A 23,566-nucleotide genomic window follows, 5' to 3' on the forward strand; every position below is an offset into this window, starting at 1 on the left:
GTCCCTAAGAGAACCATCCATCAGCCGAGCAAAAAGCGCCTGATGCAGGACAGAGCCAACCCAACAAACACCGCTGAAGATTCCTGTGTACGCGTCAGGTTTTCAGAGCACAGCCACGTGCTAGGAGAGAGAACTGTGACTGGGAGCCGAGTTCTCACACCGGCTCGGACTCAGCACAGAGAAGCACCGGGTGTCACCGCCGCGTTCTCCTGCCCACGCAGCGCTTTCTGCGGCGGGGACGAAGGCAACGCGAGCGCGCCGTGCCGCGGTTATAGCGTCACCTGGCGGCCGCGCGGCGAAACTGCGACAGACACGGGTCCGGCCGCTGCCAGGCAGGCGGAGATGATAGAACCGTACTCGCGTCTTCCCAAGGCTTTACATCCATAAAATACACACGCCGTGTGAAATGACGCTTCTTGCTGTACTTCCGCAACGAAAGTCAGAAACTGAGGCGCTCGCAGCGAGTGGTGCACTGAGCAGAAAGCACCTCTTGTTAGTAAGTGGGGCACCGTGAACGGCAGTCGATGGACAGAACCTTGTTTTCTGTAATTGCTCAGTTTAAGAGATCATTAAATGCTTGCTTAAATGAGCTCTGCTACATACAAGAATGAAATGAAAATAAGTATCGTTTGGCCTACCAACCCACCATAACCCACCCACTAAGAAATGAAACCGATGTCATTTGCTTCAGATTTAATAGCTGATTTATAAGACACAGAGGCACGTGATTTAATACACCAAGAAACACAGAAGCATTGAAGAAATAACTTAGATATTTGCTGTACTTAGATATCAGCAGATATTTTACGTATTTTCCTTTGAAAGTTCCTTTGAAAGCATAACTTTCAAGTGTGTAATAGGCATTTTAATCTTGATTTTGAATATCAGCCCTCTGCTCACCAGGAAGCGTTTTTTAAATGACACAACCCTAATCCCAATATTTCAGCTCTCGTAGAGGCAATTAAATGATTCTATCATACAAAGCAAACACCAAGCAACACACAGCAAATACTAAAGCAAGCAAGCTTGCTCTACACTCGCCCTTGTTCTCCCACCCAGCTCTCCAGCCTGAAGAAAACACACAGAAGATGTACGGAACATCAGAATGTTTATGCTAAATATTGTGCTAAGAACTCACAGTTCAGCATGGAATTGAGGACCATCAGTTTTTGAAGAGTGTCATTACCCTAACAAACCAAGTGCAGAAAAAGAAATCTTGGAGAAGGATTGAGCTTTCAGCAGATTTATGCAAGGTTGTAAAACTTCAGAAACGGTGAGGAAGCATATTTGAACAAACATACAGCAGCTCTGTATGAAAAGCAAGAGGGAGACAAAAGTACTGGAAGCCCAAAAAAAAAAAAAATTATTAATCAATGTAGTAAACAGCTACACAAGCAGACAGAATGTGGGAAGCTTAACTTTTTTTCATCAGCCATTCACTTTCCAGACCACAGAAACAATGATGTGCTTTAGTTCTGATCCGCATTGCCTGACCAGGTAATACTTTTTTTTTTTAACTACCTTCTAGTAATAACTTTAAATACATTCTCAAAGTAAAGCAAACCAAAGAGCAAAAGTCACTTCAGTCTCATTTCTTCACAAAAGCACTGGAATAGGCTCCCCAGGGAGGTGGTTGAGCCACCATCCCTGGATGTGGTGCTCAGGGACATGATTTAGTAGAGTTAGGGTAGGATGGTTAGGCTGTGGTTGGACTCCATGATCTTTAAGGCCTTTTCCAACCTGAGCGATTCTATGATTCTAATAAGATTTGAGGCATCGGTGCTTTAGGTAGGATTACTGTCTACCTGTTCCACCCAGAACAAAGGCAAGACTCATCTTCCTGCCACAGGCTCAGGTTCCTTCTGATTCTGCTTTGCTGCTGGCACTTTATTGCATTTTGCTGAGGGTCAGGAAGCTCAGTGCACACATATGGCTATAAACATCACAGCTTGCCTTGCCAGAAGAGTCTCATGTCAAGGACTGTAATCATATCTGCAGGGCAACACAATGCAGGCAGGCACTGAGATTTATTATTGTTGTGTTTTAGATATATATTATTTTTTAAAACTGTTTTTTCCTTCTCTCACCTACAGTTGGTTTCAGGAGTCATGATGAAAGCCAGAAGACAGGGACACAACACAAAATAGATGTTCTGAGCCAAAACCACCATTCTGTATCTTTTTGTTACTAGATTTGTAACAGAAAACTACCCGTAGTGAGTGCAATTTTATGAATGCAAGCCAAATACCCAACCAATTCAAATAAATTATTACAAGCAGATCACTGCATTGCTCTTAAAAAAAAAAAATCACTGATGTTGTTATATTGTACATTAAATAGGGCTCTTAAATAGGGCTTTAATATTCAGAGGAAAGTATGACTTTAGCAGACAAACTTATTTACTGTATCAAATTAAAATCAGCTCCTGGGAGATTTTCAAGGATATTCAGTATTGATTGGCAGGTCTGAATATTAATCTCTGAAAAGCTGTGCACAGTCTATGCATATTTCTCAAATCATTCATTGATGAAAAGCTCTACGTCTATAAAGCTTTAAGTGTGCAAGCCAGCAACCTGCATAAGAAATGAAGGATGTCAGTAATGATGTGGTTTCAACAGAAAAGCAATTAAACACAACCTAACGCCCAGCTTGTATTTCCTTGAGAAAAATCTCTCTATATTAAAGAATTGTAGTCCTCCTTCCTCCTAAAGGGTGCAAGACACAATTGGAAAAGCAATACTGAAAAAGGAAAATTATACAGACTGAGTCTGCATTAACTCTTTTCAGTTGTATTAGCTGAACATCATGGATGATGTAAGCTGATGAGGATCCTTTCACTGCACTACAATCTAATTGAAGACAAGTGGAACAGAAGAGAAGCTTACTGAAAAGGACCAACATTTAGCAGGGAAAGCTTAAAAAAAAAAAAAAAGAGAAGCAGCATAGGTCAGTCAGTTTCCAGCAATGATTGTACTTCCTCACCAGATAAAGCAATAGGTGTTTATCAGGTAAATATGCATATAAAAATTTTATCAGTGTATTAATGGCAATTAAAATTGCAATTTTTTTTTTTTTAGACTTCTCACCGTAGGTTCCCATGATACAGCTGAAATGGAGTCATTTTGGTCCATCTTAAATCAGACATTTAAAAAAATACCACTTTTCAGTGGGCGAAACTTCAATCATAACTCCATAAAACAATTACACAAAAAACATGTACATATCAGTTCTAAATCATGTATAGCTGATGGTACTTCGTGGAAAAGTTGACAGTTTTAGATTGGCTGTATTTTACAGTAGCTGGAAGAAAATATTTTATTTTCTTCAGTAGGGCACAGTTGGAAGTCTGACAGTTCAGTGGGTTTGCAACAGGAGACACTGTATGGATAAACCAACTGAACCTCTACAGTGATGATGTGAAAACAATATAGCTCATGTTGGCTCTGAACAGCACTGCTTTGACAGGAGAAACAAAAGTGTGGCTCAGGTAATTAATTTCAGGAGTGGAAGATATAAAGCTACGAAACATGGTCCAAAAGATGACAAATCATGGAGCACTCGTGCCTGTAACATTTCATACCTTCCCCTCTGGCTGTGAGGCCAGGAAAATAACAATAAGAATTTAAAAACAAACAGGAGAGAAAACATTTTTTCAACAATATACTGCATTATCATTGACTGGATGGCAAAACTTAAAGTGCTAAATACTTGGGATTTTGAGAGGAAGAATGCAAGTCAAACCTTCTGGCTCCATGTTAATTCCACTGCCTCCAAAATAAAATATTCAGGTGTTTCACTAACTGAAATACCAGTGTGCCTTGAGCTAGAAACAACGCCTGGAAGATTTTTCAGATGACACTTAAGAAGTGACAGAAGTCTTTAGCTTCAAAATACATTTTATTAAGAAAAAAGTGAAATACTCAAACTGGACCACCAGATTAAGATGCTATTAAAATACAAACACAGGGGTCAATAAAAATGAACAGTTTCTTTATGTAGGTGTAAAGAAGGACTACTTTAAGTATTTAAATGAACAGCTAGAGATAGCTAGTTTCACAACACTGTAATCCTTCCAGCTCCATAACCCTATCAGCCAGCTGTTGATATGACAGAACTCAGGTTTACCTTACCTTGTAGATATTGGTTTTGTATCAGAACAGCTACATTTATTCCTTTTTTTTTTTTTTGAGAGAGAAATAGAGAGATTATAGTTTGTTTTTTCAAATTTAGGCATCTATTATTTAATGAACACGTATGCAAGACACACAAAAGAAGTGTATACATATCTTAGTGTAAAAGGCATGTTTTTCCTCTCTGCTTCATACAGTCAGCACTTTTTCCAATTCTTCTTTCTCCTGCCCCATGTTACATTTTCATTACAATCTGTTACTCCACTGTGCAGACTTTGACCACTGATGTGTCATGCAGCACGAAGGAGTTTCCTGAGTCAGCTTTATTCGTCATTATCTGTAAAAACCATGAGAGAGAAAGGCAGGGTGAAATGGACACAGAAGAGAAAACAAGCCAAAAAACCCAGCAAAACACAACTTGGTTTTATAGAACAATCTACGATCAACAGAACAATAATCAGAGTGCTTGAAGAGTACAAAACTTTTGAGATAGAAGCTCCTCAACATGCTTTTGTCCTTATTTGCCTTTGTTAGCATATTTTTTCTTTAAACTGCTAAAGGGTAGAACGATCTTTTCTTTAAAGTTTCATAGGGTATTGCAGATTTGTAGAATACAGAATTAGAACTGAAGCTATTAAAAACAGCCACTTGTTAATCAGCATTTCACAAGATGTAAGTCAGCTCATTTTAACAGTATTCACTCAGACAAAAGCTTACCGTTTGTATGCCAACATTTTTTCAGCAAACTGGCATTTAAGCCTTTTAGGATTAGTTTTAAAATATCCTTAAACAGATAAATGTCAAGGAAAAGAAATGGGTAGCACTGTGGTTGCCATTTTCTTCCTGTGCTGCATTGCCAGCCATCCAGATGCTTGACAAACAAACAACTGCAGTTTATTTTCCTATTAAAGGAAGTGGCTGAAAAAATATTTTTGATGCTTTTCTGCCATCCATCCATAACACAGAATTAAAACAACACCGACCCATTTATTCTGACTCAGTAGCAAAGAAAGGAAACATGAAGAGTAATTTGTCCCAGATATAGATTTTTATTTTTAATGGTTGTGTTGTTAGAACTGCTTTTTAAAGACTTTATTTTTCCCATTTCTGTATAAATAGCTTAGCAAGCTGTAATTATCTGACCTTTTATTCACTTGCTATTGCAACATAATTGTGAAAGAAATTAAAAGATGCAGATAGCAAACGTTGGTTAACAGGCATTAAAATACTCGGAATTTGAAAATCAGCAAATAGTGATTATTGCACACATTTCTAAAACTAATATGTGATGCTTCTGATTTCTCTAAAAATAATTGACATTTTAGATTTCTATTTTTAATTCCCCAGTTAAGTTTTTTTGGCATCAGAAAACATTACATGGCTGCAATTAATTTTTTGACACGAGAGAAAAAGCCAACAGCATTTTCTCACAGACAGTGGGCTGGGTGGCATTTCATCAAGTGACTCTGAGTACCCAGGAACTGTCTGCCTGCCCAGCACATTGTGATAACGTATGGGGGGCTCCCATCAAGTTAAATGCTCTCCATGTATTACTGAGCTACTGCAAAACTAAGATGGATTCTATCTCCACAGCAAGATCTATTCTATAATTGCAATTTCCTGAAAAAGAACCACATAAAGTTTCCTTTTCTGAATCAGGATCCCTACTTTTCAACACCAGAACCCATGAAAAGTAATTCTGGAAAGAGAAATATTACTTTAGTTAAGAATTTAATTCCTAAAACAGAATCATTTTTTGTTCTGAGAACTTTATTCTAGACTTCCATCTTCCCAACCTGCGGAATGGTTTCACAGAAAGTAATTATACTGCACGTTTTATAAGGCATCTATTATTACAGTTCATTCTACACGGACATAATGTTACACCAGAGTGGTCAGCACACTGACAGTTTGCCACATTGTGCTGCAGCAATAAAAATGCTGTTTGTGGAAAAAGAACTTTAATCTATCTTGCTGATCAGCTGTATAACAAAACATAGCTGTTTTTAGAAATATTTTTCAGAACTTCTTTATATAAGCAAGAACAAACATTAAGACAATCCATCATTATCAGTGATATTACCTTCCTGGTAGGCTCCATCTGCCATCACTAGGTGAAGTACTTTGGCATACAAGTGTTTGTGTTCATTTCCCAGAATTGTCTGAACTATGCTTGAACAAATATCAATATTTTCATCCTCATCTTCATGGATAGCCTGGGAAAAAGAACAATCCACATGGTGAGTTCTAAAATGGGTTTAGAATAAAACAATTCAAATTTACTCATGTAGTCTATTGTTAACCCCAAAGCTTTCCTCCTTTAATTCAATGGAATTTTCTGTGTTAATACTTTAGGTATGTTGAAACAAAACATAAGCATTAATTCTAGCCACACAATACAATTTGTTACTGGCACAGTATGCAGCCCTACATACACATCTTGTTTCCTAAAATGCCTTCTAGTTGAGTTTATTCCACAAACCTTTATTTTATTATAAACTTCAATTAATTTCTCAAAGCCTATTTCCTGCTCCAGGTTGTATCTCAGCTCTTCCAAATGGCTGAAGACACTATCACATTCTTCACATTCACTGGCAATATCTCCATCACTATTATCTGTAAAGAAAGAAAACAACAGTAAATACGAACCAGTGAAATAGAACCACCAACATCAGAAAGCTATTAAATTATTAAAAAAAAAAAAGATCTTCCTGATCTTTCCTGAAAACACATTTCAGGCAACTAGAGAAAAAAAGATTTATGATCAGTGCCTAACAAATAGCTGCTATGTAATTTGCAGCATGAAGATGTACTTAGATGCTGACCTTCACACTCACAAAACTTTAAGTAAAATCAGATTTTTTTTTTTTTTTTTTAAGTCTTCAGAAAAACTATTATTCAGAACTTCATTCCCTTATAAAATGCAAAACTTTTCTGTGTCTTTATTGTTAACATCAATGAATAGCTTATGAAACAGGTATAACAAATTGTACCTGACTGCCATTCTTCATTAAGTGCACTTTCACTGCTGGGGTTATTTTCATCTGCTTCATCCAGCTCTGTACCGTTTGCTATGCATTTCATGACGTTAGCCTTTAAAGTAGATTCCTCCTCTTCACTTAATTCCTCAGGCTGCTCCCTAAGCAATTGTTCCATTGAAGCCCGGAGTTCCTGCAGATCTGTATCAGCCTCCCCAAACATGCTAAAAGAAAGTGACAAAGACTATATAAAGTAATGCTTTTCAAAACAAACTCTAGGAAGAGTTCATTTCTTTTGTTAAGCCAACAAACTAAAGACAGCAGAGCTTTTAGGAGAAGAAAGAGAGACAAATGTTTGTATACATAAGACTAATTCTTTTCCTATTACCCCTAGATTAATCAAGAAAATTAGCACTTTCTGTAGATATTTACATCCACAGTTCATCATAATGACAGCCCTAATACCATTATACAATGCCAGACACAGGGAATAAAGATCTGTCTAAGCAGACACTAGAGCATCTTGTAGAAGGATGATGACAGATAATCTATTAAACTTTATTAGTAAGATCAAACAATTTTTGTACTTATAATCTGTTATAAAACCCTGTGTTGCAAGCACAGCAATACTAATTATGGCAAAATAATTAATCCAACTCAGACAACCAATGCTAAGGTTCTTCTTCAGTCTTTCTCTAAGAGATTGTAGGCTGGGACTCAAACTAGGCAGAGTTCTCTTTCCACACAGCTCAAGAGGTTCAAGTCTGGAGTTGAGAAAACTAAAGATCAGGTAGAGATTGATTGCTCTGACTTGGCTAAGCACAACTGATGTTACAGAAACTGCAGGTATCTTTTTTCAAGAAGAGAACAGAAAAAAATTGATTTAATTTCATATCAGAATGCTCACTTATCCAAAACAGAAAACGTGAGACAAAAGCAGCACGAGTGCCAGGGGCAGCACTTCAGCACCAGGAAGAACTGTAGAATTTGTACCTTTGCTTTATTTGTTTCATCTTTTGCTCATTTTCAAATGTAGGATTTTAGGGCACCTTCTGTATACATGTGGGACAACTGCTACAAAAACCTCCATTACTAAGACTGTCAGCTAATTTTAGTATGTGAGCAATAGGAACTGGCAGTAAGAGCCAACAAGTAGAAATATCTTAAAAATGAAGCAGAAGGAAGATGGGCTGAGGATAAGCAATGAAGTAGAGAAAATAAGTTGTGTGTTTTGCATTTGTTAATGAAATAAAAATAGCACAGGAATACAAATGAGGAGACAAATAATATTTGTACTAACATTCCAAATGCACAGGTATGAGTTAAATACCTCATCCACTAGCTTTGATAAAAGTAAATTTCATGTATCTAGTCCTAAGACAGCAGGAAACTGATAAAGTTAGTTCAACCCCAAATATTCTCTCAAGCATTACATTTAGTAACACAACAACCACCACCAAGAACAACAACAAAGCAACAAGGCATAGTTTGGACACAAAGACCTAAGCTCAATTTACATCAGCAGGGAAGATGATGTCTTGTTTATAATCACGTTGAACAAATGAATATTTAGGATGACTAACAGCTAAAAGAACAACTAACAGCTAGGTTTTAGAGTCCAGGGATTAGTAACAAAATGAATGCATTTTAAGGAAATGCTAGAAAAAAAAAAACGAAAACCTGAAATCACATAGAATTATCTGGAGCAAAACAGATCTAGGTCTCATCAGAATAGACAGACTAGATGATTTTCATCTCTGCAGACTATTCAAGCTGTGGGGAACAGTCAGCCCAGGGTCAGATTTTGAGGCCCCTGGAAGAATCTGGGGGAATTTAAGGACATCTCAATACCACAGCAAGGAAGACAGATAAGCAGAGATTCCCAGAATATGAAAAGAAAGGGTATAAAGAATTCTTCATTTTCAGCAGAACGGTAGCCATCAACTTTCAGGGGAATGTAAACAGTAAAGACAGAAAAGCATCTTGGATGGTATAAGAGACTATTTCTGCTCCTTTGTCTCAAAGCTTGCTGTTGGACAACTTCAATGGATAGTTAAGTCCAAGAAATCTTTTGTCTGAAGACTTGCAGGCCAAAGGCAATGAGAGATAAGCAGCTGCTACATTGCCAATGAGCTGCCTTTGCAAGATAACCAGCCAGAGCACACGCATGCCCACAGGTGCTGCACATGACTCTAACCTAAGTGCCCAGGAATGCTAGGCAGAAGGAACCTACAAACAAGGAACACTGTGCTTGGTATTGGACACCCTGTGGCATGAAACTTGCCTGCTGCCTGATTCTCCTGGGCCTGCTACCTGAGACCTGCCTACCTCCTAGATCCGCTGTCCATTGAACCACCTACCTGCTTGCTGCCTAAGGCCAGCCAGTCTGCCTCCCCCTGCACCCTTATTCCTGCATCAGCTTTGGACTGTTGGAACAGCACACAATGGGACACTGCTGCATCCTTGGTGGTGATTATCCCTGCTTTACAAATTTCTTGCTCTTTTCCTATCTTTCCTATCACCTGCCTTCTCTTCCCCATCGCCCTAATTAGTAATAATCACCAGCCTGTCCCTTCCCTGTCACTTTAATTAGATAATAAACTGGTCAGACAACATCTGACCTCGTATCTCATTCTCACTCAGAGCATATCAGAGAATCTCCTCTCTCACTCCAATAATCAGAGCAAGACAGATGGAATTTGGAAACAGTTCAGACAGATATTGCAAACAGGACATCCCATCAGCTGTGCCATTTTCTGAATGAGACTCAGACTGAACGTTGATTCAAACCAAACAAATGTGAAATACAGGGTTTTTAAAGTTTGGCTAGCTAAACAAATCCATTCTGTTATATAACAGTATATAATAATGTATAACCAAAAATATTCTTGGTGTAAGATGTCTTTTAAAATACTTGAAAATGCTATTGAACTCACATATCCTCTGAATCAGAGGGTCCTTCTTTGGCCTGCTCATCTTCTGTATCATCTATTTCAAGACTGTGTTGATGCTGCACATCTGCTATGCTGGGAACATCAACTAAGGTTCTGTACAGTTTGTAAAGATCCGGGAGCGAACATGTTCTCAGCATCTGCAAAGGTTTCCAAACAAGGCTTTGTTACAACATGAGTCTGTGATTACAAGTTGCTTCAATATGTTTTTAAACGTCAGCTTTTATTTCTCAAAGGTGGATACTGAAAACAAAAATTTCAAAGCAGTTCCTCAGTGCTACAAGTTTAAAATACTACTCTGTTCGCAGTGGAAATAAAGCAACAGTGAAACCAACTGTTTGCCTCAGTGATCCACTGAGATCTCTCAGCAAACTTAAGAGCCCCAAAAGAATACTAAATATTCACCCCAATAATAAAAAGAAACAGAAGCTAATTTTCACTGAAGTTCTGAACTTCCTCTGGATGCAGTCAAACAAGAAAAGGGAATTTATTGCTCTTTTTGCTCTGTTGCAACAATAACAAAACATCTGCTGCTTTTCTCCAAATTCTCTGCTACTATGTACGCCTCATCTGGTACTGCATTAACAAATAGGACACACACTTATGGCCAAAGAACATGTCAAACAGTAACATGACATGCTGAGATGATTCATAGTCATACACTGAAGAGCTTCATTGTAAAGCTTATTCACTGCTTTAAATCTGTTAAGGGTACAATGTTCAATCTGTGCTTAGTGACAACTTTCCTGTAAATCCCTAAGTCTGTGAAAATTGCCTCTCTGCAGCTCATGAAGAAGCATTATTCTTCCAAACAAGCCAACAGCACCATCTCCAGTAATAAACTTCCTTATCAACCAATAGGTATCTTTCAGTATTCTATTAATCAAGTAGTGCAACTTCCATTCATGCATTCACAAGAATAGCAGAGTCACAAGAAACATTCTTCTTGGTCTGGCATTTCATCAACTAGCAAGTCTTTACTTCATATACTGATCAAATTTGCAGGTGTGCAAGTTTCCAAAGAACCCTTATCACCCATTTTGTTTCCCCACAAAGTAGCTTTTCTTTTATGCACTTTGCATTTTAGAATCTATCCAAGAATTGCACAGTCTTAGGCCCGTTTTGTCTACTGGTTCCATACCTATTGCTAAAATATTTTAAATTCCATGTAACCACACTGCACTACCCCATTTCTCTTAATATTAAACCCAGTCACCTTGTTGCCAGAAATTATGAAATGCCTTCATTGCTCTTTTCAGTGTTTATGATGGCAAAGTAGCACAAAGTTTGTAAAACTTGCATGGGAGAAAGGCAGAGAGTAAGAATTCTCTCAGTTGTACCTAAGTGACATCATTCCTCAAGTGGTGTCAATTCCTCCATACATTTGGAGGCATGCATGGGAACTGCTGAATCATGACCCGAACCTCTGATTGACCACCTGAGGTGAGCAATGAGTCAGTCCTGGGAGTATAGATGAAGGTAATTCTCCTGTGCTACTGGAAGGGGTGGAGCCTGGCTGCACCTCTCCTAGCTCCCATTTACGAGCTGACTACCAGTAGGGAAGGATCTCATTCGGAAATTGCTCCTCTTTGAGTCTTCTCAGTGAGTCCAGGACAAGGGTAAACTTTCCATCCATTTTTCTTAAGTGTGATAACCTGTTTAGCTTAACTTTCCTGTATATTTCTTAACTGTAAACATCTGTATATTCATTGATTACACATGGCAGAATGCAGAACAGTGAAACCAGAGACTCAAAACACAACATGAGCCCTACTCACACAATGAACACAGTGCAATCATACTGCACGGCAGACACAATTAGATAAATACAAACCATTATGCCACCTATTTTTGCCTCAGGAAGATTAAAAAACATCAGTAAAGAAATACAATTTTATGTTACCTTTGGGTTGTTTGCATCAAACAGCCCTGTAGAAAGTCCAAAAAACAAGGAACTTTTCCCTTTATTTTTTGCTGGCGATATGGAACGAGAACGAGGTACAAAAGGCTCTTCCTGGGAAGACTGAGATGATAGAACTGGTGAGGCTGTAGGTACAGTTGGGGGCTGTATCACCCTCTGGAATAATGGTTCAGGTTGCAGAGAGTCACTGGAACAAGTTTCTGAGGTGGTATAAGAAAGTCCATTACAAATCTAAATGATTTATACCTCCAAGCTCTCATGCAAAAGGAAAGCAGAATGAGCAGAGCTAACCAAATTCTGTTGTACAATTAGAGGGAAAATAGATCACACCATAAGAGCATTAAAGCCTGTTTGGATTACTTAAGTAAAAGCATTATCATGTAAGTTCTCCCACATATATTTTGAGAATCCATAACTAGCTACAGTCTATTCCATTCTTATGCCCTCTCGTTCATCATGGTCCAATCTGTATGTAGCATAATGGAATACTCCATTTTCATTTATTTCCTTGCCTTTTACTAGATTTCTTCCAACTTATCCCAACAGATGTGCTCCAACACTGGAAAAAATGTACAGACTGCTTAATGGAGAAATTAATAAATTTCTCAGTATCACCAACAATACTCTAGATGTATTTTCTCTTCTAGTATAAAATACTTAGATTTTCTAGAATTAGGTTATAAATCTCAAACAGCAAGCAACCCTTCCAGGCAATAAAGACAACAGATTATCAGTAATAGTTGTTTAAAATACAACTTTTTAATCCAAGCTGCATTTTAAATGTTAATATTAGTGATGTCAACAAGCAAAGCAACACTTTCACCAAGTAAAACCACCAGGCTTCTTAACACTTAGAATAGTCATCATAGAAGTTCACAACATTCTTGTGATTTATATTTACTTGTAAGTAGTAAAGAATGGGCTATTCTCCTTGTGTATACATAACATAGCTTTGTTGCTACATCTTTTCTTCCAAAGTGGCAAAAATAATACCCACAAGTCATCTTTCTAATTCATAACAAATTTATCCTGAACTAAAAAATAAAATGAAAACAGAAAATCTGCTCTTTTAGGGTTAGTGAAGAAGTGAGAAGGGATAGCTCCAGTATTCTGTCCCACCAGTTACAACACAAGATACACTGACTGACCTTCTGGAGCTTCATTTTGTGATTGCACTTCATCAAGCACTGCTTTCTCAAAAGCTGCTTCATCTCTTCTGTCATGTTGTGCACTACTAGAAAACAAGGAAGACAAAATTTAAAATAGTCATTAGTCCACTGAAAAGACCCTCAATCAGGAAGTACAGACAAGCAACAAAGCTTTAGCTAAGCTTAATGTAAGTATTGTAGCTAGTTATCTGAACTAGAGAAAGAGAGAGAGATCAATAAAGGAATAACTCACTCATCCTGTTTTTCTTTCACCCACACTTCATTAACAGAGATGGGAAATTCCTTGCTCTGGTGCTTTTTATTTTCTTCTGTTTCTTTCAACATCTCTGCTTCCAAATCATCAGGCTCTAAAATTAAGACACACCTTGTTAAAAATGAATCCCAAACAGAAAGATCAGACAGTGTTTTATAGCTGGGAATCTGCTCTATCAAACAGTATTTTTGTGCTCTTTACATTTGTTGTCATCTTCATAGAAATAAATGGAAAGCATTACTTTCAGAGCAACCTACATTACTCAGAATAAACTTGTACTGCTCTCTAATATTTTTAACTTAAATTTTAGCCAAAGTTGGCAAGATAATCATGTTTTACTACTTTAAATCATAAGATGAAAAGGTACATGAAACAGACTATGGTGTTGGCTAACAGCAATGTTCTTCGTATATATATAACAAATATAACTAAGCCTTACATTTATTTTTTATAGCAAAATACCACCATCCTCAGTTCTATTAAAAGCAACTACTTGACAAAGACAAAAATATACTAAAGCTCTAAAAGCTTCCTGTGTCTACTATTTAGAAAGCAGAAGAAAAGAGGAAAGAACACAGAAATGGCAATAACAAAAGAACAGGTAAGAAGGTTGTTTAACAAAGACAGGAAGGATAAAGAAGCAATGGAGTTTGCATCCAGGACAAAGTGTACTTGTCTAGAAGGAAATTCTACTAGTATGCTAAGTCACACTAACAGGAAGCAGTAGGAACTATGCAATACAATATTTGGTTGATGGCATTATTTAAAAAAACAAAAACAGACTTGTTTGTATTAGCAAGTCAATTCCATGGCTTTTTGACAAAACGAAGATCTTTGCATTGCTGCACATTCATCTTAATTTCTAACTACTTGAATGAGTGAAATATTTCAGTGTCTTTTGCTATTCTGAATGTTCAGGAACATTAGGAACACATGGAAGCAACAAGAATATAGACAGAATTTGTTCTATCACTTCAAAATTGTTCTCAATAGACAAACTGTCAAGCTGCTGCTTCCTACACTTGCAGCTGTGCTTACCATTTATTATGTCTATTTCTTCCAGTACTTCAGTTGGTAGCTGCAACTCAGCTTCTCCTAGAATCTTCAGGACCGAATCAGTAGGGCTTTTGCCCCAGACTTTCCTGCGAGGCTCACCAATATCTAGCCTAATTACTTCCCCCATAGTTTGCCCTGTCAAGATACAAAAACACGTTAAACTTTCAAAGGTAAGTTATTAAATGACAATTAACATCATTGACTTCATAGTAAAAGCAAGGATTATTTTCAGCAATTCAGGTACTTCAGGAGAAAAAGTTTGAGAGATGTTTATAGTTGTCAAAGAGTGTCTTAATAACACCTGATTAAAAATTTCACTTCTACTTCTACCAGCTTGCTCATATGGATCTAAAAATAGAAAATCCCTTGTCATAAGGTATCAGGACATTTTTTTCTTATTCTTTCTTCCTCAGAGGAAAACAGAGGATAAAAAGTGGTATATGGGAACTGCTGAGTCACAACCTGAACCACTGATTGATCACTGGGGAAAGGACTGAGTCAGCCCTGGGAGCACAGGTGAAGGCAATTCAGCTGTGTGACCGGAAGGGATGGAGCCTGACTGCACCTCTCCTAGACCCATTTAAGGGCTGACTGCCACTGGGGAAGGGTCTCTTTCTGGAGATCCCTCCTCTGTGGAGCTTTCCTCTGCAAAGAGCCTAGAATCTTCCTGTATGGATGAGCAACCTTCTGCCCTTCCTTTATAGCATCTTTCTATCGTGCTGATCCTTTGGGATTACATCTCTAGTAAAACACCTTTTCCAACTGTATTGATCAATCCAATTGCTACAAGTGGCAGCAAAGAAATGTAGTGCAAAATAAAGTTCATTTATCATTTATTTTAATTGCATCTGTTCTTTCTGTTAGATTAGTGCCTATTTAAAAGACACTTAAAAAGACAGTTTGAAGAAATAAACCACGTATTTAATTAGGCAACTATTTGTTGAGATTTTTTTTTTTGCATCTCCCTCAGGTCATTTAACTACTAAACATGTGCCTTACTCATCCAACTGAATACATAGCCACCTTTTTTTAGAAGCAAATGGACAAGTGATAACAAAAGGATGATAATAAATGTGTACTTGATAAAAAGCAGGCATTACAAACTGATTTACTAATATCATGACAAGAGCACTTACGGTCTGTTCCAGAGAGAGATTCTTCCATTGATAACTCAGCTAAAGGAACTACCAAATCTGATGCCCTTGATGCCCATCTTTTGCGATCTCCTAGAAGTGGATGGTTATCTTCTTGCTCTTCTTTACCATCTTCAGACCCATCTGACTCTGAGATATTTTTATCATCTCTTCTTCCTTTCTCGTCTTCCTGAGCTTTAAGATTTTGATTTAATCTTTTCAGTATTTGCCGCTTGTTCTGAAATAAGGATCAACAGATAATTACCTAAAACAGCATCTTTCTTAAAAAGGAAAGGAAAATTAAACAGAACACAGCCTGACATACCTGCACTGCAATATCTGGCTTTTTTATTTCCTCTTTAACCTCCTGGGCAGCGGTTACATTTCCGTCCTTTAAATCCAAGAAGCAGGAAATATAATGAAGGTACAGCAGAAAAAATAATCTTGAGAATACTAATCAACATAGTACTGAAAAGTCACCTCTAAGAACCTTTCACTGACAACCATAGGTAGACTATGACAGACTATACAATACTTCTGGTTTTGCAGTGCTTCACAAGCACTTTAAAGGACACAAGTCTGACCTATTTGCTGTCTTAAGTAGTGAGCAAACAAAATCTGTTAAGCAGACAAGTAAAAATTCACAGCATAATACAGGCAGAGCAAAATGGCACTTAGTTCCAATGCTAGAAAATAGTAATTGTGTGAGAACAAAGAAGTTGCAAGGACAGAGTCTAGAAGCATTTGTCAAGAAAAGCACAAGGGATAAAAGACAACTTTACTAATGACAGCACATATATTATCAAGTCAGTAAGAATAAGAATAGTACTGCCTTGGTATTTAAGAACGCATTGAAAACCTGCTTGGACAAAGTTGACTGGCAACAATGACAGGAAGAAAAGGCAAATACTGCATTATGCAGAGCATTTCTCAGAGAAAACATTTTACATTCTTCTTGATCTGCTTCAATTACAAGAGCGGTAGAGTTTCAACTACTGGGTAACACCTATCAGACTTCTAAAAACATTCACAATGAGTTGCCTTCAAAAAGCATACTTTACTCTTAAGAAACTGTAGATTAAATATGCATAATAATTCAACAGAATTGAAGGCAGGAATGTAGAAATTATAATCATTATGTACAAGGCTTGTCCTTTTGATCAACTAAGCACTCTGATTTTCAGTGAGTTATCATCTTACTTTACTGTAAGACAAATCATCCACATGTAAAAAGTGCTTCATGATTTAGAAATTTGCATCAGAACACAATTTATCTTCCTAGCTATCAACTGACAGCTTTCAGTTATACAAATCATTTTGTGCTAAATTTCATTGTATTCCTATAGTCATAGCCAGGTATATAACCCTGTACTATAGTTAAATCTATAACCTAGGTAATAATACAAAGGTTAGCATTCAAGTTAACAGACTGCATTTAAAACACAAGTTGTACAGTCACACATGTTGAGTTTTTATGCTATTACTTAAGTCAAATGACAGTAAACAAATATGTAAGCATTGACGCTATTGGGACCAAAGACCACAAAAAATAGAGAATTGCAATACTGTCTTAAAACAACAAAACCAGACCATGCTGTCACATTTGAGTGTCAGACTGGTTATAATCAGTATATACTTTCAAAGTCAGTGAAAAGAATCAAGGATATAAAATGGACTGACTTAACATTTATCATTTCCACTCTATTTGGGCACAGATTTCAAACTCATTAACACCTGATTTCAAGAGGCTTCTTGTCAAGCTAACCACTTCTTCCTCTAACCTTGACTTGATTAATCAAAAATGAAGTTGCTATTTTGTCCAAAACTGACCAGATTTGAGTTTCAGAATACAGATGTATTTCGGCAGCTTATAAATTGGTAGTCTTTTTTTTTTTTGAAGCAATCAGTATTTCTTCTACATAATACACACATTCTCCTAAAAATTCTTTTTTCAACTCAGTATCCTTGTCCGTTTTTTTCATTACTTTTATTTTTTTCCACAAGAGTACCTACCACTCCCACTTCTTTCAAAGCAGAAGTCATGGAGATGGGCTTAACTGGAAGCTGTTGCTTAGGAAGAGATACTCCAGGCTCTTGTATTCCATGCACAGGACTGTGTCCTGCTGCTCCCACATGAAAAGGCACATTAGAATTCTTTACTCCTTTTGCTATCAGCTGTAAAGATTCATTAAAAAAAAAAAAGAAAAATAAAAGACTGCACATTCGACACAGTCTACTCAGATACACTCCTGTAAACCTTCAGAAAGATCAATGTCACACATTTTCATTCTAAACCCAACTGTTAATTACACATGTTAATTACTTCCAATTTATCAGCTTCACAACATTCTGTATTTTTTGTAGTTATCACTAGTTGAACTTTTCACTCCGCAGCACACACAATCATATCAAGATTATATACATTTTGGTAAGCTGCAGATAATCAATAAAATACCAAACATAATCCCGATGACTGGCTCATGCTCTCCCTCATTTCAGAAGACAAACTTGTCTAAGGTAGAAGTTCACAATGAAAGACTTCATTCATACAAAGACATGGCACTACATACTTTGTGTACATTTGCTTACATGTTCTTCCCAAGCTCTCTTCTCTCTTTCATATGCTTCCTTCCTCTTTCGTTCTAACTGTTCTTTCAGAACTGCAGCTCGAGCATTTGCTTGGGCCTGTAATAAGCAAGCAAAAGAGATCAACTATAAACATAATAGCATTAGTACACAATTCTGCTGAACATTTTACAAAGAAACATTCTTGGATCACTTAATCTTGCTTTCTCTAACTTAATTCTTTACAGACTGCATAGACTCAACTGATGACCAGAATCACCATACACAATAACACAGCTCACAATTTACTAACAATTCTTGATTGGCAAAATTATATTTATAGAATAGACAGCAACTTTCAATAAAAGTAATTTAAAATTAGAATCTTAAAATTTATTTTGAAGCCAAATGAATTAACCAGAAAATCACAGAACAGCTTGGGTTGGAAAGGAATTTAAAGATCCCTACCATGGGCAATGCTGCCACCCTCCAGATCAGGCTGCCCAGAGGTCCATCATCCAACTTGGACTTGAACACTTCCAGGGATGGGGCACCCACAACTTCTTTGGGCAACCTATTCCAGTACCTCACCTCTGAGTGAAGAATTTCTACCTAAATCTCCTCTCTGAGATTAAAACTGTTCCCTCTTGCCCCTCCCCCCCAAAACCTGTCATTATCAGACCATGTAAAAAGTTGGTCTCCCTCCTGTTTGTAAATTCCCTTCAAGTACAAGAAGGTCTCAATGAGGTCTTCCTGAAGAAATCTCTTCCCCAGACTAACCTAGCCCAGCTGCTTCAGTCCTTGTTCACAGGAGAGGTGCTCCAGCTCTCTGATCATCTTTGTGGCCTTCTCTGAACCCACTCCAACAGCTCTGCATCTTTCCCGAACTGCAGGCCCCAGGCCTTGGACAAAGTACTCCACATGGGGCCTTCACAAGGGCAAAATATAGGAAACAATCCCCTCTGGTGCCTCTTGATGCAGCCCAGGATGCAGTTGGTCTGTTGGGCTGCAAGTCCACAATACTGGCTCATGTCCAGCTTTTCATCATCCAGAACATCAACCACAAACAATCAAACATACAGCTTAAACTATCAATATTTATTCAACAAATGAAAAAAGCTTCAGCTGCTGCTTCACCTCTAGTTTTAATGTTAGGCATAAGGTCAGCTTGTTTGTGCATTGCTCTTTGAAGATGAGGAGTGAAAGTGAATAGGTAGAGCAATACTTGCTACGTAGCATGGTAGAGGTGGTTATTAATATAGAAAGAACAAAGAGAAAAAGGCTCAAAGTAAAAATTGGATTCCTGTGAATTACACTTGCTTTAAACTACTGAACAAAACAAAATTCAACGTAGTATGCAATAGCCCATCCTACAATCTACATGTGTCCCTGTCTGCACAAGTGAAGAGCCATTTATTCTTTAAGCTAGAAGATGTTATTTAAGCTATATTTTCTTTTCCCCTTCACCATCAAAAGGCTATCCTAGTTATTATGCCAAAGTGCCTTTAGGACTACAGCCAGTTTAGGGGACTAATCTCAAAGGTACGGATGGGAAAAAAATCTTCATCTGCTATGCTACATCACAACACACTTTAAAGCTAAGATAAATGGAGTCGTTACATCAGTACAGTATCTATGACTTAAAAGAGACAAAAAACCTCTATTACTGAATGTGTAAACAGTTATTGATAGCAAGAAACATTAAGAAGGCAATTTTAAAAACAATGAGTTCTATTTCCTCCCCCCCCCCACAATTACCTTCTGTGCTTCTATCTTTTTGCGTTTCATTTCTGCTTCCTCACTTGACTCTTGTCCATCAGAACTGGGAGCTTCATTCTGCAAAGTATGAGTCCTCAAGTAATTATCATTAGCACCTGTTTTTAAAAGCTGAGAGACAGAAGTGACTGATGGGATTATTCAGACCAATCACCTGACTAACATGAGTCAGAATTTTACATGGTAAATTCTCACTTAAATATAATACCCACTTGGATTAAACTTTCTTTTTGAAATTAATGATTATTATGATATAAAGTTTCTACAAGCAAGAAAGAACATAATGGCCCTAAAGTTGCACAGGCAGTAAAAGTTGACCCAACAACACTGGGAAGACTGAATGGGAGGGTGACTGGTAGTGGAGAATGGACACAAGAATATGTAAGGTGTATTTCTGAAATCTGTTTTCAAATAACTTGTATTCCATAACTTCTGCATATTCCAATTTACAGAACAGACTGGCAGAGTAAAAATCAGGTCTCACAGGAGCCTTGAACTGTTAAAGATCAACTTGCAGAGACCTCTGATTTAATACAAACTATTTAGAAGCCTATTTAAGTAGGCTTTGTGCAGTATAAGGAGAAGTACTAGTAGAAATGATTTCTGAAAGCCCAAGCAAAAATCTTAGATAACTTTTTCCAATAGGAGGTTTGTGTGTCAAATTCTGATGTAACTTTACGTTGTCCAATTTTTAAAAGATTGTTAGGCTACATGTACTGAAGCTCAAGCACAGGATTCCAACAAATTTTGTTAGTTCCAGAAGAACAGATGGAAGTACACCAACTGTGGAACAGAATTAAATGGTAGAAATATATGTAAAATTGCTCTTCTGAGAGAAATGTTTCTGCAGGGATAGATTATATCCCTTAGCCAACTTCTTAAGTTATTTATTTTTCAAACTGACCTTCTCTCCACGAAGTTTCGCTTTAATCTGTTGACGTTCATTGAAGTTCTGTAGTCGTATCTGTCTTAACCTTGCCAAATATTCCTAAGGCAAAGAAAGGAAGCAACTTTCAGTTGTACTGAAACCATCTGTAGCATGGTTAGCTTACAATACCAGTTAAGATTCCACAAAAAGTCAAATGAAATGAGGGGAAAAACAACACAATTACTATCATTATAACATTTAATAATTCCCAGAAGAACTCTCATCTAATGAAAATAAAACTGAAACTCATGTTCCTCAGTATTAAGCTACTGTTGTACTTAACATAACCAAGGACCAGGAATGGTTACATACACATTACAACACAGTTACATCATACAGATACGTATGCAAATTCAAGAAACTTTTCTAGGCAGACATTTTCTCATAACTGTTGTAGACAACAGTTTCTATGATTATTCAAAATAATAATAATAAAAAAATTACACACCCACATTCCAGGAATTAATTATTTCCTAGGAATTTATGAAGTCCTTTCATTGTATTACAATGATGAACCATGCAGGGAAAAAAGGCACAGTGAAGTTCAAAATAGAGCTATTTTTGTGATGGAAGTGGCAAACATGCGGCAAGCATACCTCTTCTTCCTTGTTTCTGGTTTTCCTTCCTCTTGCAGACATGGGCCTGCCTCCATAGATATCTGCCACGTTTTGCAGTGTACCCTGTTTGCCATTTAATGGTATCAAATTTAAAATGGCTTGGGCAGTAAAATTATCTGACTTATCCAGTAACTGTTCACTTACAAGAAACCAAATCCATCAATGATCTGCAGCTGCTCTTAAGTTAAATGATAACCTGATATCATTTACAAGTAATATCTGACAGTAATAGCTGACAACCCTGAGTAGCCACAAAGAAGCCAGTTTTAAACATAGTAGAGGTGTTTTCCCTGCAGCTTGTCTTCCCCTGCTGTGTTAGAAAATGTTCATGAGCAGCAATTTTGGTACATCTAGAATATACATGAACAGCATCACACAGTTGGTATTTCTGCCACCACTGAGCAAAGCCTAAAATGAAAGTGGAATCTTCATATGTACATTAAGCATTTTCCCATCATAATATATATGTTTAACACACTAGAAGTAGCAAATTCAAAAATTCTAATGCATATGCATCTGAAGTATAATCTTGGGTAGTGTGATATATTCAGAATCCCAAATGTAACCAAAAGGATTCAACCTTTATGGGAACATTAACAGAAGTACAACTCAAGACAGTGCAAGAATCATTTAACCCAAGGTTCCCTACTTGGTTTAAAATTAAATACTTTTGCTCACAATATTCTCTCCCTGCTGTACTCACTAAAAAGTATCTTCAACACATAATGACAATAAACACATGTAAGATTGTTATATAGACATGCTGCCTTTTAAAACACTTGGTATTTTCTTTTCCCAGGCTTGAGTGTAGAGAAATGCCTGTACATCAACACTGCAGTTAAGTTTTTTGAGCAGATGGACCAAATCCAAATATTCTGGCTACATACTCTTCAGATTCAGCTAAAAATCAGTAATTTAAGAAAACAAGATCTTTTCTAAATTCCTCTGATTTAGTGTCCAGGGATAAACTAAATAGACCTATTCTCATAGTTAAGAAATAGCACACAACCATGAGAATTCTATGAATTTTAGTTTCAGGTTGAGCGTTAAGTCAAAAAAAAAAAATAGAGCAGTATATTTTCCATATTTTATTTTTCAGAAAACATATAGTTTTTAAAATTAAGTTTTATTTTATGCATGTTTCTGAGCTTTTCAAAAGCCAACTGGCACTTTACAAGTAAACTTGCTGTTCACAGAATCACAGAATGGCCCAGGTTGGAAGGGACCTCAAGGATCATGAATCTCCAACCCCCTGCCACATGCAGGGCCACCAACCTCCTCATTTCATACCAGACCAGGCTGCACAGGGCCCCATCCAATCTGGCCTTGAACACCTCCAGGGATGGGGCATCCACAGCCTCTCTGGGCAGCTGTTCCAGCACCTCACTACTCTCATAGTAAAGAGCTTCCCCTGACATCCAACCTAAATCTTTCCTCCCTCAACTTCAAACCATTTCCCCTTGTCCTGTTCCTCACTGTGGCATTCACATGAGTTTTAAGTTCTCTCAAACTAAGGTAAAAGACCTTAAACAAGAAGAATTGGAAGCAAGACTTTTGAGAACTGGTCTTAATACAGACAGTTAGCATTAATCATTTATACTCATCTATATACAAAGACCAGAACTTACGTCTTTTAATGCCCCACAGCTACAAAGAAGCACAAAAATAAGTCAGCAGTTGTCTTAAAGACTGTAACATTGAAAATACCAAGTTGAACTGTAGGGTCAGTTAAAAAACAGAAAAATCAAATGTAACCACATATTGAACTAAGGTTGGATAAATTAATGCAACTCACTTGACTTAGGATTCACACAAAAAGCTCTATCTTAACTGATTCCTATCAATTTTTCCTCTTAGATTATTGTGCTCTAGAAGACAGTACCATCCCTATGTCACAGAATTGTAGAATGGCTCAGACTGGAAGGAGCCTTAAAGACCATCCTGTTCCAATCCCCTGCTGTGGGCAGGGACACCTTGAACTAAACCAAGTTGCCTGAAGCTCCATCCAACCTGGTCCTGAACTCCTCCAGGGAGTTCCACAACTTCTCTGGGCAGCCTGGCCCATTCTTCCTGATGTCTAATCTAAATT

At 37.4% G+C, this 23,566-nt stretch overlaps 1 protein-coding gene across 15 annotated transcripts in view; it reads right to left on the reverse strand.

The window, feature by feature from the left end:
- Window positions 1-3,878: 3,878 nt before the first annotated feature.
- The window catches only part of NEK1 (NIMA related kinase 1), a 43,349-nt gene continuing 23,661 nt past the window's right edge, over window positions 3,879-23,566 (reverse strand). For 5 of the 15 annotated variants that reach the window (XM_090138665.1, XM_090138668.1, XM_090138663.1 and 2 more), the window contains 16 exons: window positions 21,457-21,540; window positions 20,837-20,920; window positions 19,915-20,043; window positions 18,181-18,276; window positions 17,605-17,766; window positions 15,917-15,982; window positions 15,595-15,829; window positions 14,441-14,593; window positions 13,382-13,496; window positions 13,129-13,214; window positions 11,963-12,180; window positions 10,045-10,199; window positions 7,124-7,332; window positions 6,613-6,746; window positions 6,214-6,346; window positions 3,879-4,467 (listed from right to left, as the gene is read on the reverse strand). In XM_090138665.1, coding sequence (XP_089994791.1) covers window positions 4,454-4,467; window positions 6,214-6,346; window positions 6,613-6,746; window positions 7,124-7,332; window positions 10,045-10,199; window positions 11,963-12,180; window positions 13,129-13,214; window positions 13,382-13,496; window positions 14,441-14,593; window positions 15,595-15,829; window positions 15,917-15,982; window positions 17,605-17,766; window positions 18,181-18,276; window positions 19,915-20,043; window positions 20,837-20,920; window positions 21,457-21,540 — 2,073 coding nt within the window. In that variant the 3' untranslated portion in view covers window positions 3,879-4,453. The remainder of the gene's footprint in view (window positions 4,468-6,213; window positions 6,347-6,612; window positions 6,747-7,123; window positions 7,333-10,044; window positions 10,200-11,962; window positions 12,181-13,128; window positions 13,215-13,381; window positions 13,497-14,440; window positions 14,594-15,594; window positions 15,830-15,916; window positions 15,983-17,604; window positions 17,767-18,180; window positions 18,277-19,914; window positions 20,044-20,836; window positions 20,921-21,456; window positions 21,541-23,566) is intronic. The other 10 variants (XM_090138670.1, XM_090138667.1, XM_090138673.1 and 7 more) reach the window with 5 other exon arrangements.

Source organism: Phasianus colchicus, chromosome 4, assembly GCF_987193195.1.
Source record: "Phasianus colchicus chromosome 4, bPhaCol1.hap1.1, whole genome shotgun sequence".
Classification (NCBI taxonomy): domain Eukaryota; kingdom Metazoa; phylum Chordata; class Aves; order Galliformes; family Phasianidae; genus Phasianus; species Phasianus colchicus.